The 15,991-nt window shown below is 41.5% G+C and overlaps 1 protein-coding gene across 3 annotated transcripts; it reads right to left on the reverse strand.

The window, feature by feature from the left end:
* Positions 1–2,809: 2,809 nt before the first annotated feature.
* On the reverse strand, positions 2,810–15,723 carry Ccdc181 (coiled-coil domain containing 181). 3 transcript variants are annotated; one of them, XM_059280219.1, is made up of 6 exons: positions 15,499–15,723; positions 13,172–13,312; positions 10,950–11,885; positions 9,061–9,207; positions 4,544–4,695; positions 2,810–3,152 (listed from the first exon to the last, which is right to left on the reverse strand). In XM_059280219.1, the coding sequence occupies exons 2-6, from the start codon at positions 13,286–13,288 to the stop codon at positions 2,990–2,992; spliced, it is 1,515 nt and encodes a 504-aa protein (XP_059136202.1). In that variant the 5' UTR covers positions 13,289–13,312; positions 15,499–15,723; the 3' UTR covers positions 2,810–2,989. The 3 variants fall into 3 exon arrangements, with proteins under 3 accessions (XP_059136202.1, XP_059136201.1, XP_059136200.1); XM_059280218.1 differs by having other exon boundaries at positions 4,544–4,698; positions 15,547–15,721; XM_059280217.1 differs by having other exon boundaries at positions 4,544–4,698; positions 15,499–15,721.
* Between the last annotated feature and the right edge of the window lie 268 nt (positions 15,724–15,991).

Raw genomic sequence — 15,991 nt, forward strand, 5'->3', positions numbered from 1 at the left:
GGTGGATAGCCAAGAGAACTTCGAGGTTGTCATAGACTCTTGTACACCAGTTTTTGTAGCAGTATTGTTCATGGTTGTCAAAAGTTAGATATAATCTTAACATCAGTCAGTGGTTAAGTAAATAAAATCATCTATATGATAAGGAATACATTCAACCTCTAAAACACAATTGATGCATGCTACAATTTAGATAAATGTTACATGAAGTAGGTTACATACAAAAGGACAAATACTGGTACCAGGGTCTGGAGAAGAGCAGGGAGGGGCATTTAAAAACTTAAACAATACCTATATTTTTCAATAATAAGTGAGTGGAAAAATACTACAAAGTGACTCCTATTGGATTCCTGTATACATAAAGTTGGAAGGGGATGTAGTGAAGCCGGGTACAGGATGAGTTGGAGGGATTGGATGTAAGGTAGACATGATCAAAACACATTGTATATATGGTATCAATGGATACGTTAAAAAATTCACTAAAAATTTAAATAGTGGAATGACTTATTTCCCCAAAGATGATTCACAAATGGCCAACAACCATACATAGTTGTTTATTAGGACTATGCAAATCTGTTAAGTATCTGAGAGACTACGTAGAAATTGGGCTCTCCTTGACTGTGTAAAATGGTGTGTCTGCTGTGGGGAACTGACAAACTGTATAAGTGTTCTCTACACGGCATCTTGTCTGCAGCAGATCCAAGCACATCCAAGAGAAAACACAGACTTAAGTAGTTATATACACGTGATGCTCGCAACAGCACTACTCCCCACACCCAAAAGATGGAAATGCCCCAAGTGATGAGTGAATGAACAAAAATGCTGTACATGTGTTACATGTTTTCTCCCATAAAAAGGAATTAAATACTGATGCATGCTATATTGTGGATGAGCTTCCAAAGCACTATGCTAAGTGGAAGAAGTCACACATAAAAGATCGTGTTTTTAACTATGTAAAATTTCTAGAATAGGCAAATCAGAAAGCACATGGTATCTGCACAGAGGAAGTGTGGGGCAAGAGGCCTTGAAAGTGGCTGGTCACAGGATGGGCTACTAGGAGTGATAGAAGCATTTTGGAGCTACATAGAATTGGGGTTATATATGAATACACTAAATGCTGCTGAAGTATGGTTTAAAAAAATAAGTTACATAGAGGAAAAATTGGGGGCCACCAATGTGGTGGTATTTTACTTGTACTGAAATGTGATTTTAATTGTATGTTAATAAATAAAGTTGCCTGGGGGTCAGAGCTATTAGAGCCATAGCAAGTGTGTGGCGGTGGTGGCGCACACCTTTAAGGACCTGGAGGGCGGTACATACAGGCAGTGACAAGGCAGTCACGTGTTTAGGTTTACAACCAATGAGAAGGCAGAACAGCTAGACTATAAAAAGACATACACACAGGTAGTAGGCCCCTTTTTCGGAGAGCTCTCTTGGCTGAAGCAGGATAGCTGAAGCAGGAAGGGTAAGGCTCTTAGTTCTGACCTCTTGGCTTTCTTCTCTGAATCGGCTCTGTGTTTCTTATTTAATAAGACGGTTGGTTGCATCTACACACCAATCTTTTTTTTTTTTTTTTTTGCCTTACTTTCCCAGCTAACCTTGTATGTTACAATACTCCTATACTATCATATAGTAGTATTTTTAGCATTTAGAAATATTACTTTACTGTTCCGTTCTAAAATCCTGCTTCCTCCTGCTCCCAAACCCAACCCTAAGGCTTTTCCCATTTCTTCCTAAAATGAAATATTTCATTTCCTTAAAAATTAAGTAAAATAATTACTCCAGATGGAGACAGGTAGGACTTTGGATTTTTTCACAAGTAACTTTACTCATGAGTCAAGTACTTGGGTACCATGCGTCATCTGCATTCAGTTTGCCTCTAAGTCATATCACAATCCTGTATTAAGCATTGCACAATATGCACGTGGATGTCAAAACCCATTGTAATGAAATGTAAGATGGCTTGATGTGGTACAAAAGTTGAGACAGACACAAGGCATAGTGGTCCACACCTGTAACACCAGCACTTGAGGCAGAGGCAGGAGGGTTCTAAGTTCAAGGTGGACCTAGGCTACATAAATCCCATATCACAAAAACAAACTAACAATCAAGTAGATACAGGAATAAACCATTCTATTCTCTCTGCATTTTCCAGTTCTTGTAAAATACACATTAAGAGTTTATGTAAATGAATGCACAAACACACATTAGACATATGGAGGTCATAGGCTTGTATTATGTAAAGCATTTACAATGATTTTTAAAACATACCTAAAACACTATTAGGCATACTTTATGCACAAAATAGAATTAAGGGTAGAAAAGATGTCTTTCTATGGTACTAACAGGTGATACTCTGCACTGTTTAGGTCACCACCACTACAAATTCAACTTTGACAAACAGAATTTTGTATAAAGCCTTGATAGAGATTTAAGTCATTCTCAAGCCTTATGACTTGCTCTATTGAATGATTTAAATGTTTATTACATTTATTTATTTTGTGGTCAGGATGTGGGATGTGTGTTCCACTGTGTGTGTGGTCAGAGGACAGCTTGTAGGAGCTAGTTCTCTTTCTACAGTGTGGAGCCCAGGGATTGACCTCAGGTCATCAGACTTGGTGGCAAGTGCCTTTATCCACAGCCATCTTGCTGTCCCTTTTGCAATACTTTAAATGACCATAGGAACTATAAATAGAAATGTATGCCTTTCGTCTGGCTTTCTGAGTAGAAATGTTAACACAATTTAGGGGCAGAGCACAGAGTTCCTTCGTTGTTCAGTTTGTTGAACAGACTGTAAGACAGCACAACATAGTCAACACCATGAGAGACGTTTATTTTGTGTTAGTGTGAAGACAATATAGATTCACCGTCAGCATTACCAAAAGACAAATCCCACTCCATAATTTAGTATTATCAAGACACTGGGTCCATCGGAAATGACATCCAAAACTCTGGTGACAGCATCTTCAAGTGAAGGCTGTCCCGGACAGCTTCAGTTGTAGTGGTCGGTGAAGCGGAAAGATTTGGCATCTGGCATGTTGTACAGGTTGTTCTGCAGCTGTTTGGAACGCCGTGCTTCCAGTCGGAGCTGCCTGGCTCTCTCTTTGACAGCCTGTTGCTCTGCGATTTTTTCTATCTGTTTTCTTCTGAGCCATCTGTAGAAAGAGGCAGGATCAGATTTGGTGAATATCATACGGTAAGTTTCTCGTCTACAAACACATCAAAATTAACATTTCTATAATGAAATGGAGTCAAGAGACAAACTGTTCAAGTATTAACACTTCAGGCTTATTTCCCAGGCTCATTCAAGAAAGCAGTTTACACTTGGGATCAAATGCTTGAAATTAGATCTGTCTGTGGTAAGACTGACAACTTACTTGGTTTGGTAGTAATCAAACACAAGAATTTACACGTGTCATAAGTCCCAGCCCTTCTCTAAAATATTTGCTGTATTTCAATAACATATTTCTTGAAATTAGCTTGTAAAACAGTCCAGTTAAAAAAATTAGCAAGATGCAAAACTGCTGCCTCACTCTTCTTAGGAGGGAAATTCTAGAGCCTGTGCTCAGTGGCTAGAGCAGCCCTTCCTTAAAACCAAAACGAAGGCTACGCATGAAAAAAGATAAAGGAAACATAAGCACCAAAAAGATAAAGGGAAAGTCTTTGCTTAGTTAAAATAACATAATAACTAACTTTATACACATCTACCTGGTATGTAAGTGTATATGGGATATATATATATATACATATACATATATATGTATATATACTACATATGTACACACACACACACACACACACACACACACACACACACACACACACAATTGTGTGTGTGTAGTTTTCCAGAAATAAACCCAAACAACTAATAATAAAAATAATACTTTTTGGGTCATGTATTTCATTTTACTTTAAGCAAATTAATTACCTGTTATAAGACTTTAGAAACAATATGATCACAATGTGTGTGTGTGTATATATATATATATATATATACACATATATATATATATATATATATGTTTTTTGAGACAGGGTTTCTTTGTGTATCCCTGGCTGTCCTGGAACTTACTCTGTAGACCAGGCTGGCCCCAAACTCACAAAGATCCACCTGAGTGCTGGGATTAAAGCATGCACCACCACTACCTGACAACAATGTATATTTTTATTGTGAATATGTTTGCAAAGAAATATTTAGAAGACAGACATTCTAGTGCTGATAGTCATGATTAGATTTCTGGGTGATGAAACTATAGTCCTTTTCCTCAATGCACACTTACTTTTTCTTTTCTAATAAAAGGTTGAGAGAGATACAGACAGAAAGAGAAGGAAGGAATGAAGGAGGGAGGGAGGGGGAGGGAAGGAGAGAGGGGGGAGAGGAACTTCATATAAGTAGAGTCAACCTTCACTCTATTCTCCAACCTTCCCAAAGGCTAAAGCTCAGAAGAGCGGTCTGTATGCTCAGGACCAATGAGGTGACAGACAACAGAAAAGACACCATCCTAGCTTTTGACCACTGCGAAGGCACAAAGGCATGTGAACGTACTGTCTAAAGGCCCTATCGCGGCCCTCTGTTCCTCTCAAGAAGAACAAACACTCCTCTTGCTTCCGGAGCTCCTCTGTCTTCCTTTCTTTCATCTGCTCCTCGTGCTTTTTCTTAAGCCATAATCGAAAAGCTTGTTGTGGGTCTCTGTTCACCTGCTGAGTAGAAAAAAAACAAACACAATTTGCTTAATTTAGATGACCTAAAACTACTTCTTAGAACCTTAATGAAGTTCTACAAGATGGCAAGTCCCCATTCAGCGTTTTCAGAACACTGACTTCATCGCGACATTCCTAGCACCCAGTTCAAATGCACACCCCTTGCATCCACCAGCACTGGTCATGCTCTGAAAGGAAGCTGCACTGGCCCATCTCATTTCTTCATCCTGTCTCAGTTAGGGATTCTCAATAGAGAATACTTTATCCATGGCCAACAAACTGTGTGTGGTATTTTCTCTACCCTGACCAGTTCTACACCACTAGTTTGTTATCCTACAGTTTAACTCAATTCTGAGACTATCTGCCCTGAGTTAACATCCAGTCCTGTGATTCCCTTAAACCTTGCTCAGTCCGAGAAGGCTGTTTCCACTTCAGAGGCCAAGTGAAAGCCCCTGGTTTTGACCTGCAATTCCAACTGACCAGCTAGATGAATGTACATGACCTTTTCTTTAGGCTCAATTAATTTACTAGGGCAGTTCACAGAACTAAGGGGTGAGCTTATCCTTCAGGGTTCACTATGTTAATAAAGAATACAGGAGTGGCCAGATGTCTCAGTGGGTAAAGGAGTGTGCTGCCAAGCCTAACCATCTGAGGTCTATCCCTGGCACCCACAAGAACTGGCTCTCAAAAGTTGCATTCTGATCTCCACAAGTAGGCTGTGAACCTACCACCACTCCACCCTGCTCCCTGCAGCACACACATCAAACATTTAAAAAAAATGCAGCTGGGTGTGGGTGAGCCACACCTGTAATACTAGCACATGAGAGACCAGGTAGGAAGATAACAAGTTCTTCACAAGTTAAAAGATACACTTGGCACTCTTATTGCACAGCGGCTAGCCTGGGCTATGTGGCAAGACTGTTTCAGAAAGAAATTGACGGATACGTACAACATGATAACTCATAACCACCTGTACTGCCAGTTCTTGGGAATCTGATAACCTCTCATAGCATCCTTGAGGAGTAACAGGAAGTTCATGTCTTGGTGTTTCTAGAGATCAACTCTCATTCAGAGATATCCCTTTAGAACCAGACACTCATGACTCAGGAACCCCTGGGGGATGAGGTACTCCCGTCAGCAACCAGAACCCAAAACCAAATACTACAACAAAAGACCCACTTAGCATTCCTGCTCTTCCAGGAGCTACACAGGCCCTTAGGGGCTCTGTGCCAAGAACAAAGGACAGAAACATGTGTGTCTTTGTGTGTTACACATATATTCATGCCGACTCCCTCTTTCTCTCTCTCTCTCTCTCTCTCTCTCTCTCTCTCTCTCTCTCTCTCTCACACACACACACACACACACACACACACACACACACACACACACACACACACACACCCTATACACACACACAAGAGAATAAAGAATTCAGATGAACAGAATTCACTGGAAAAGGAAAACAGGAGGGGATTTGAAGTTCTTAGATCTGCTCCAGGGAACAGCAGCACTCCATTTAACAAGCTGGGGAGCTCTTCAAAGCCCTGAGTTCAGGAATCAGTTGAAGGCTTCATCACATGCTTGTGGATTAGTCCAGTCTAGCCTCTCCCTCCCCACTTCCTACTTGTATCTTTCTTATTATATCACAAACACAAACCTGTATACATACGCACACAAGCATGGGTATTATTAATGTGAAGACAAACTAAGGAGACAAGTTACACACAGTATTAGCTGAACCATGGTAAATACACTGTGGTAAATATCTCACTCACTCTTGTAGGAACTAGAAATTGTTTGAAACATGGAGGCTGATTGCACATCGCAAAAGTTTTACTCTGAACATTCAAAAATCTTAAATTCTGCTTTAAAGGAACTTTCTTACAGTCTTGATGTTCCTCACTATAATGTGCAGCTTTATTGAAGCACTGACATATTGAATATTGAAAATATTGAAACCTATTTAACCATACATGAGGAATGAGTTAGTTAACAATGAAATAGAAGTTAGATAGTTAAAACCAAGTGATATCTAAAAACAGATATCTAGAAAGACGTCCGTGATGAAGAGAAAGCAACCACATAATGAACTTTTAAAAATAAATATGTAAAAATTAAATATAAATAATATGTAGGATGATTCATTTTTATTTATGTGTATGCATGGGGATCTCTGTGCATATGTGTATACTACCTGTGAGTGGGTGTCCAAGTCCTGGCATCTTATCCCCTGGAGCAGGAGTTATAGGTAGCTGGGAACCACCCAGTGTGGGTGATGGAACTGAACTTTTAAGAGCCCAGACTCTTAAAAGCTGAGACAGTCTTCCAACCCCTGTATTTTAGTTTGGTTTTTTTTTTTCTAATTAATTTGGTGGGGCTGGAGAGATGACTCAGTGGTTAAGAGCCTTGGCTGCTTTCCCAGAGGACCTGGGTTCAATTTCCAGAACCTACACTGCAGCTCACAACTGTCTGTAACTCCAGTTCCAGGGCATCCAGTGTCCTCTTCTGACCCCCTCAGGTACCAGACACACACACACACAGTGCACAAACATATATGTAGGCAAACACTCATGCACATTAGTAAAAAAGTAAATTAAAAATTTGGCATTTTTAAATTTGAGAAATTTTACATATGATCTCTGTCTACTCTAAAGGGACACTTAGTCTGTAGGTTTGTGAGCAGAAATATGTGTAGATTTGTCCACTTTGAATGTTAAGATTAAAATGCCTTGAAATATGAATTAATATATTCTATTTTCCGTACTAGGCAAGTTTGAATACAATTAGAATCATCTGACTTTTGTCAGGCTCTGAGGAAACTACAGACCATGCACATGGCACATTTTGCAGGGGTAGGTTTGGGCCGTTTTCCTTCTACTGACTCCCTTCCCTATCCATGGTGCTGTGTGACTCCCTTCCCTATCTGTGGCACTGTGTGACTCCCTTCCCTATCCTTGGCATTGTGTGACTCCCTTCCCTATCCGTGGCACTTGTGTGACTCCCTTCCCTATCTGTGGCGCTGTGTGACTCCCTTCCCTATCCGTGGCGCTGTGTGACTCCCTTCCCTATCCGTGGTGCTGTGTGACTCCCTTCCCTATCCATGGCGCTGTGTGACTCCCTTCCCTATCCATGGCACTTGTGTGACTCCCTTCCCTATCTGTGGCGCTGTGTGACTCCCTTCCCTATCCGTGGCACTTGTGTGACTCCCTTCCCTATCTGTGGCGCTGTGTGACTCCCTTCCCTATCCGTGGCGCTGTGTGACTCCCTTCCCTATCCATGGCGCTGTGTGACTCCCTTCCCTATCCATGGCGCTGTGTGACTCCCTTCCCTATCCTTGGCATTGTGTGACTCCCTTCCCTATCCATGGCACTTGTGTGACTCCCTTCCCTATCTGTGGCGCTGTGTGACTCCCTTCCCTATCCATGGCGCTGTGTGACTCCCTTCCCTATCTGTGGCGCTGTGTGACTCCCTTCCCTATCCATGGTGCTGTGTGACTCCCTTCCCTATCCATGGCACTTGTGTGACTCCCTTCCCTATCTGTGGCGCTGTGTGACTCCCTTCCCTATCCATGGCGCTGTGTGACTCCCTTCCCTATCCATGGTGCTGTGTGACTCCCTTCCCTAGCCGTGGCGCTGTGTGACTCCCTTCCCTATCCTTGGCATTGTGTGACTCCCTTCCCTATCTGTGGCACTTGTGTGACTCCCTTCCCTTTCCATGGCGCTGTGTGACTCCCTTCCCTATCCGTGGCGCTGTGTGACTCCCTTCCCTATCCATGGCGCTGTGTGACTCCCTTCCCTATCCATGGTGCTGTGTGACTCCCTTCCCTATCTGTGGCGCTGTGTGACTCCCTTCCCTATCTGTGGCGCTGTGTGACTCCCTTCCCTATCCATGGTGCTGTGTGACTCCCTTCCCTATCCGTGGCACTTGTGTGACTCCCTTCCCTATCCGTGGCACTTGTGTGACTCCCTTCCCTATCCATGGCGCTGTGTGACTCCCTTCCCTATCCGTGGCGCTGTGTGACTCCTTTCCCTATCCGTGGCACTTGTGTGACTCCCTTCCCTATCCATGGCGCTGTGTGACTCCCTTCCCTATCTGTGGCACTTGTGTGACTCCCTTCCCTATCTGTGGCGCTGTGTGACTCCCTTCCCTATCCGTGGTGATGTGTGACTCCCTTCCCTATCCGTGGCACTTGTGTGACTCCCTTCCCTATCCGTGGCACTTGTGTGACTCCCTTCCCTATCCATGGCGCTGTGTGACTCCCTTCCCTATCCGTGGCGCTGTGTGACTCCCTTCCCTATCCGTGGCACTGTGTGACTCCCTTCCCTACCCGCGGTGCTTGTGTCTCAGAGGATGTGCACTCACTCTGCTGTTCATGTCCTCGATCTGCTTTGCTCGCTGAATTCGCCGCATTTCTATGACCTGCTCTCTTTTCTTCTGCAGCCATGCTTTAAACACCACCTCGTTCTCCTTTTTCTTCTCGTTCTCTTCCTCTAGTTTGCGCTGTTCTTCCTAGCAGGGGGATTGTGAAAAGGTATTACGAGAAAATTCATGAAGCTGTATGTGCGTCAAATAGATACATTCTGACTTCTGAAATTAGGAAGTTAGCCTCAAAACTTCCCAAATTGCTCCTCTTTCAAATACAGGGTGGGCCTCTAGTTACTTAGGAGGGAAAACAAAGGTCTTTAAAGCAGTCAAGCAGGGCCGTGTATAGTTACATGGTGTTCATTATTGGCCATTGGGAATACTATGTATCTTTTGTCAACTCTTAGGTTACTTTTGGTACCAATTAATTAAATCACAGCAATGCAAACCATGGCACATTTTAGAAGCACTATAAATTGCTTGAGCATTTTTTATTACTGTTAGGTTAGTTGTGATGAAGGTACTGCAGTTATGAAAGAAAATACTTCACTCACTTAGAACTGTGTGGGAAATATATGTAGAAGACAAAGAATGTGGTCTAGGCCTTGTTTTAAAAACACTTTAGCTGGGCAGTGGTGGCACACGCCTTTAATCCCAGCACTTGGGAGGCAGAGGCAGGTGGATCTCTCTGAGTTTGAGGCCAGCCTGGTCTACAGAGTGAGTTCCAGGAAAGGCTCCAAAGCTATACAGAGAAACTCTATCTCAAAAAACAAAAAAACAAAACAAAACAAAAAATCACTTTAGCCAATGTTGGGAATGTAGCTAGTTGATGGAAAGCTTACCTAGCAACCTTCTCAGAACAGCAAAATACTAAAATTAAAGCAATAACTGAGTAAATAAAATACTGTAGCTTAAAAAATAAACAGGAAACAGAAAATACGCCAAAATTTGAGTCTGCTGATAAGAATACAGGAGTTATGTTGTTTTATAGGAATTTGAAATTTTTTATTAAAATGTTTCTCAGGTTATTTATGTCCATAAATTAGCATTTTTTGCTATCAGAAGCACACTTAGAGACTTGGCTAACTATTAAGGAAAAATGAAATTGTATCTGAATTACCCAGCTACTGGGTAAAAAAGAAGTTATCTAAACTTGAAGGAAGCTTCTAACATCTGTTCTGTAGAACTGTACAGTCGTCAGTGAGAGGAAAAGAACGGAGTGTCGTGGGAACAGCACCGAGCTACAAGTTAGATGTGAGCCAGGATCTCTCAGGGACCGGACTGTGTCAGCGTGGGCAAGGCATCTGACTTCTTCCTGTCTATTCTCATCATTTGAGAGTGCAGATGGAATTTGGAGGCATCTCATCAGGGATAGTAGTCTCTACTCTCCCTTCCCCGGTAGTGGTGCATGCTGGGCACTGCTCTACCACTGAGCTACACCCTCAGCCAGGCTCCGCTTTCAATCTAAAACTACAATCCCCCAAATCAAGGAATTATAGACACAGAAGATATATAAGGTGCACACAAATAAAATAATGATAATGCAAGTTAGCCTGTTGCCTATGCTTTGTGCCTGCCCTTTCCCACGCAAGATTTGATTCTCACCTCTCACATAACCTGCTTTCACGTGTCACCTTTAAGAATGACAGTGTCATTTCTGAGATCTTGTATGGGTCTAAGGTAGATGGTCTACCATCTTTTGTGATGTTTGCGAGAAAGACTCAAGGTAATGGCAGTGTTCTACACACACACATTCTCAACACTTAGCCCAGCGATTTGACAACATGAAAGTAAACAAGAGCTCGCAACCATCCCTGTCTTGTGACATTGATAAAACATGAAAATTCACTCCCCTTTCAACACGAAAGCCCACTTGCCTTCCTTCTTACCTCCCTCTTTAGCTTTTCTCTCTTCCGTTCGAGCTGTTTTTGGAGTTCTTTCTGTCGTGGCGAAAGACAATACGTTGAGGTCACTGGAGAGACACCTGCAGACTGTATCCTGTGATTAGATCTCCTTTTTTTATTTAGATCTGGGTTGGCAGCAGAACTTGGACGAGTCTTGAGGTTGGGAGGTGCCTGAGGGACTTGTGCCAATAGCTCTCCTGTTGGAGAGAGAGTATGAACCTTTGCCACAGGCTCTTCTTTCTTGACGCCACCAACAGTCGGGGTGGGAGACCTGAGCGGCAACTGTGAGGATTCATTTTCTGTATTATTAGCACTATTAATGGGGGGCAGAAACCCCTGACTCTCAATGTCTTGCAAATTCATAAGTTCAAACTTCCCATCTCTCTCAACCAGTATCTTTCTGTCGTTCTCTTCACAGCTGCCGTCAGTAACTGACAGGACCACATTCTCTTGTCCCGGTTCACCAGAAATGCATAACTGGGACAGTTTTCCAGACATATTATTTTCATTCTCTAAGAAAGCTTTACAAGTATCACTGTCTTCTAACGGCGGGACTTCTAAATCAACTAGTTTGTCTTTGAACTTAAGTTTCCGCTCCCGTTTGTCGTTCACGGGCTCTTGATTCTGTAGGATTTTGTTAGCCTCTATAATTTTCTCCATAATATATCTCCTGACTTCCTCATCCTCTTCTTCCTCCAGGTCTCTCTGGTTTTCTGCTTTGAAGTCCTGGAAGGAGTTCTCACTGTCAGAGTCCGATATGGGATCCAGCGGCTGAATACTTGGGACAGAAATGAAGTCATTTCTTCTGGGCGAGGCGTCATTCACAGGTTTATCTGGATCAGAGAGCTGTTGGCTGTGTTCTGTTTCTGGTTCATCTTCTTTCAACTCCAGGTCAAGATCGTCTTCCCTCTTGCAAGCCATCTTGAAAAAAGACATGACAGTCTACTTTCAAGTACAACTGAGACTGCTCGTTTATTTGGGGGACAATTGAAACAATTTTTTTTTCTGTTCATGTGGTTTATTTTATACACAGGGGAATTTAAGAGCTTCTGGCTTACACTTTACTCTTAATATTATAACCCATATTTTGGAGCACCTCAGAGAAACACCGGAATAAACAATGAGTCCTTGTTATCATCACTAATTCTTCAACCCTGTGTGTGTTTCACATCTGGAGCTACTCCAGCTGCAAGACCTTGTTGCAACCTTGCCTCTCAGGAGAGCTCTGCCTCCACTCATCCTGGACACTTTCTAATATGATGCAGAAAACTCCTCTTATGGCCACCTTAAAAAAACTCCACTTTTGCCTTTGTTTTTTTTTTCAAATATTCTACTGCATTTATTTCTTCACCACATAACAAATAACAAATCAAGATGGAGTTAAGTTTATAACAGCTGCTGTCTTCAATGCCTCACATTCTTTCTGCTACTTCCCTAGAACCTGAATGACTGTTCTTATTGTCATCCTTCTGAAGTCACCTCACTTGACACCCAGTCACATTCCTTGTCATCTCATCACTAATTGATACTAATGGCCATGCACAGAATTACAGATAAATAGATATGCCGTGAGTGTGTGTGTGTGTGTGTGTGTGTGTGTGTGTGTACGCGCGCGTACACAATTGTGTACATGCAAGAGCATACTAGCAACAGGAACAGCCAGGAAAGGTTCATCTCTCCTGCCTTTGCCTTCCATATATCTGATCAACAACACAGGATCCTGGTTAATGTACTTCTACAGGTATATTATAGCTCAGATCAGCCCTTTAGTTTCCCTCTGTCTTCATTACTCTGAAGCACTAATTTTGTCTTAAAGTTTCAGCTATTAGAGGGAAGATTATATTTTTGAAGGATTTATTTATATTAAAAGTACAAACCCATGATTTTTTTCAGGTTTTCACCTTGGATGTACTAAATCATGTTAATTACTTATTTATTCAGATTAAAATTTCATTATCATTTGAGCTTTGTTAAATGCATATTTATTCTCATTCTCTCATTCACCCAAGCTTTAAGACACAGTATTTAAATTATCTGATGTCTCCATTTCTTATCTCCAAGATGGGGATAATGAATGGTATTTGCTCAATACACATCAAGAAAGCATTGCGAAGTTTAAATGAGATACCATTAGTGAAAACTTTCATGGCTTGCAAAAGCACTTTCCTATGTAACTACCACAAGTGCTATTGGTAGTTTACACGTACCTCTATTATGCTGCCATTGCTTTTTTCTTTATCATTGATCAGCCACTCCAGGTCCTTTTCAAAGTCATCTTCATACTCCCCACTTTCTTTGGAATCAATAACTTTACTTTCATTCATTTTTCCACTTGTCAGTGGATAATGCTATAAGATTTTAAAAGATAAAGATGTATGTTAAGCCAGTTTAGAGGTGGAATGAGGGCAGAGATCAGTGTTTTGGGTAAGCTAATTACCACATAGAAACATGTAACAGGAAGCGTTGTTCAGGGTAAACGTGTTTGTACATTCTCGTTAGTGGCAACACATTTCCATAGCAGACATTTCTAACAACCCTTCTACCTCCCCCAAATCTCCCAACCCTAATCTATGAGATTTCTAAAGAAGATAAGAAGATGGAGGCTTAGAAAAGGATTTTCCCCATCCCCTGCCAATCAGTGAAACTCTGCCTCAGCAAATGATGTAGTCTGGGCTTTGTGTTTAGTTTTAGTTTTTAGCTATTTGAATAACTAAGGAGTTGGCTAACTGGATGATAGTCATCTCTAAAATATTAATTGTATTCTTTCCATATATTTATTCCTTTAAGCTAAACATATAAAACAGGCTTTCTTGACAAACTCAAAGGTAAGGCTTCAGTAACTTCTCAGTTAGAAGTTGAGGGCAATAACATTTTGAGGTGACTTGGATAAGCCAACATCTACAGACTTAATTGCTTACACCATCTACCTACCTACCATTTAAAAATAAGGACACTATGAATGACACAGAATAAAATAAAATTTGCTATAACACAAAAGGCATACAAAAATCTATACAAAATGTTATTTTTCCACACTCATGCCTTGGCATAATCAACTTTCTTTTCACAGAAGGGATATTGAAATTTGTTAAGATGTTTAATTTACTGTAAGAAGAAACATCGGTAGAACTAACTCCTTAATGTTCTCCCTGAGTTTTATAATAGTTCTGAACTTGTAAATAATATGCATGAAATAGTTCATACTTCTGAGCTATTCAACAAAGACTTTTATGCATCAGTACTTACAGAAACATCACCTATATGAAAACTAAAATGCTAAATTCAAAACAAGCATCAGTGTAACAAATGAAAATGTATCAGACACATTAGGAGCTATTAAAATCATACAAGTGTAAATGAAAAGAAAAAGGCCTGGGTAAAGTAAATGAGAAATAAATGAAGTTGCATCAAATCTGAAGTTTAATTGAATTTCTATAACTCCAAGAGAAACAGCACCATTGGCTCTTGTGTAAACAAACAAGGTAAACTTGAACTCTTGTTGCCAAGTCCCTCAAGCTTTACAAAATGAGTCACAGGATATTCAAACCTTCTGTTTCCTAATCATCGTCACCAGGACACTGTCCATATGATACACACGTCAACATATTAGAATAAAACGGTATCTTCCGTGAACCAAATGACTTAGCATTTCCTATTTTATTACTGTGAATTTCACACATTTAACGTTTAAAGTTTATCATCATCAATAAAAATCTACGAAAGTGGTTCAGGCCAGATCCACCCTCAACAGTGAACTGCAGTAAGTGGCAGAAATGAATTCTTTCCTCTTAAGTATGTGAAAATTCCTGAGTGAGTAGGTGCCTGAAGACCTTCCAGTGTGGGTCCGAACCAAGTGCACAGATGTACATTATATTGGTAACTTTATTCCCAGATTAAAAAATATTTAAAAATACTTTAATCTGATACTTCGGTTCCAGTCTTATCCTATATAACGTTTTAAACAATGTTTGCTGAATCACCAAGAACCAAGAGAACAGTAAAGAGAAAACCTTTTCATATACAATAAGCATTTAGCAAAAACTTGTTTTAAAAAGCAGTTAAGCAAAAACCCACAACACTATGGAACCGTCAGGTCCATCCTTCCTGAAGCATTCTGATCAAGACTGTGGTGCTATTAAATATTTTTTTAAATTACAATCTGTTACAAGCTCTGACACTAATATTTAACAAAATTAGGTAATGATTTGAATTCGTACTGAGCATCCTAAGCTAGCACCAACTAAATGGATAGTATTCCACGTGTGGAAGTTAACATCTTAGGAGTTGATTTCTTTTTTCCATGCAAGCTACCTTTCACATTCGATAACTTTGAGAAGGGGTATAATATGACAAAAATGCAGAGCGAGCATCTAAGCCACCATCTGAGGGGTTCCCCTTGTGCATGGCTGCGGCGACGCTATGCCCCGCTGGAGAGATCCTAGGGCTTATCCTGGGAGGACCGCTCATCTCAAGAGCTTCACCCATCTCCCCTCCCACCTAGCCCAGACGTTTATCTTCCCCTCGATCCTCCCACCAGAATCTGAGTCGTCCTGCCCTCCTCTTCCGCCAAGTCCCCTCCTGCCTGTAGAAGATGCAGCAGTTGGGGGCACAGAGAAAGCCACGGGAGCTCTCCTCTCCTTTTCTAAGCTCTGACAACAAGGCAAGGGTGACACCCCCGGGCCAGCTCCTGCTGCAGCCAGCACCCGGCTGCCATGGCAACGGCGCGTCTCTGCGGTCTTCATCCGGGCATCCCACTACTGAGGCTCCCTAGGCTCGTGCGCAGGCGCAGAATGCACGCTGCTGACACCTGCGCCTCACGTCCTGCCCGCGTTTCCCAGACCGGGAATCCACACGTCATCTTGGGGTTTCGTCACTCCGTACTAGGGCCTGGCGAGGGACTGCTACCTCGGGCGTGGGTTTTGTAAACCTCTCTCCAGATTTTGAATTTGTTGCCAAAACTTATAAAAGTGCATTTCTGTCTTCATTTTCTCAAGTTAATATATTTTTTTTAAAAGATAGCAAATTGT

The sequence above is a fragment of the Peromyscus eremicus genome, chromosome 15, assembly GCF_949786415.1.
Source record: "Peromyscus eremicus chromosome 15, PerEre_H2_v1, whole genome shotgun sequence".
Taxonomy (NCBI): Eukaryota; Metazoa; Chordata; class Mammalia; order Rodentia; family Cricetidae; genus Peromyscus; species Peromyscus eremicus.

Coding starts and splice junctions, on each gene's coding strand:
- Ccdc181 (XM_059280218.1), bottom strand. CDS start 13,288: ATGAATGAAAGTAAAGTTATTGATTCCAAAGAAAGTGGGGAGTATGAA. Junction 11,886..13,171: donor GCAATGGCAGCATAATAGAG/GTACGTGTAAAC, acceptor TCTTTTTTCAAG/ATGGCTTGCAAGAGGGAAGA. Junction 4,699..9,060: donor TCGAGGACATGAACAGCAGA/GTGAGTGCACAT, acceptor TTTTCTACTCAG/CAGGTGAACAGAGACCCACA.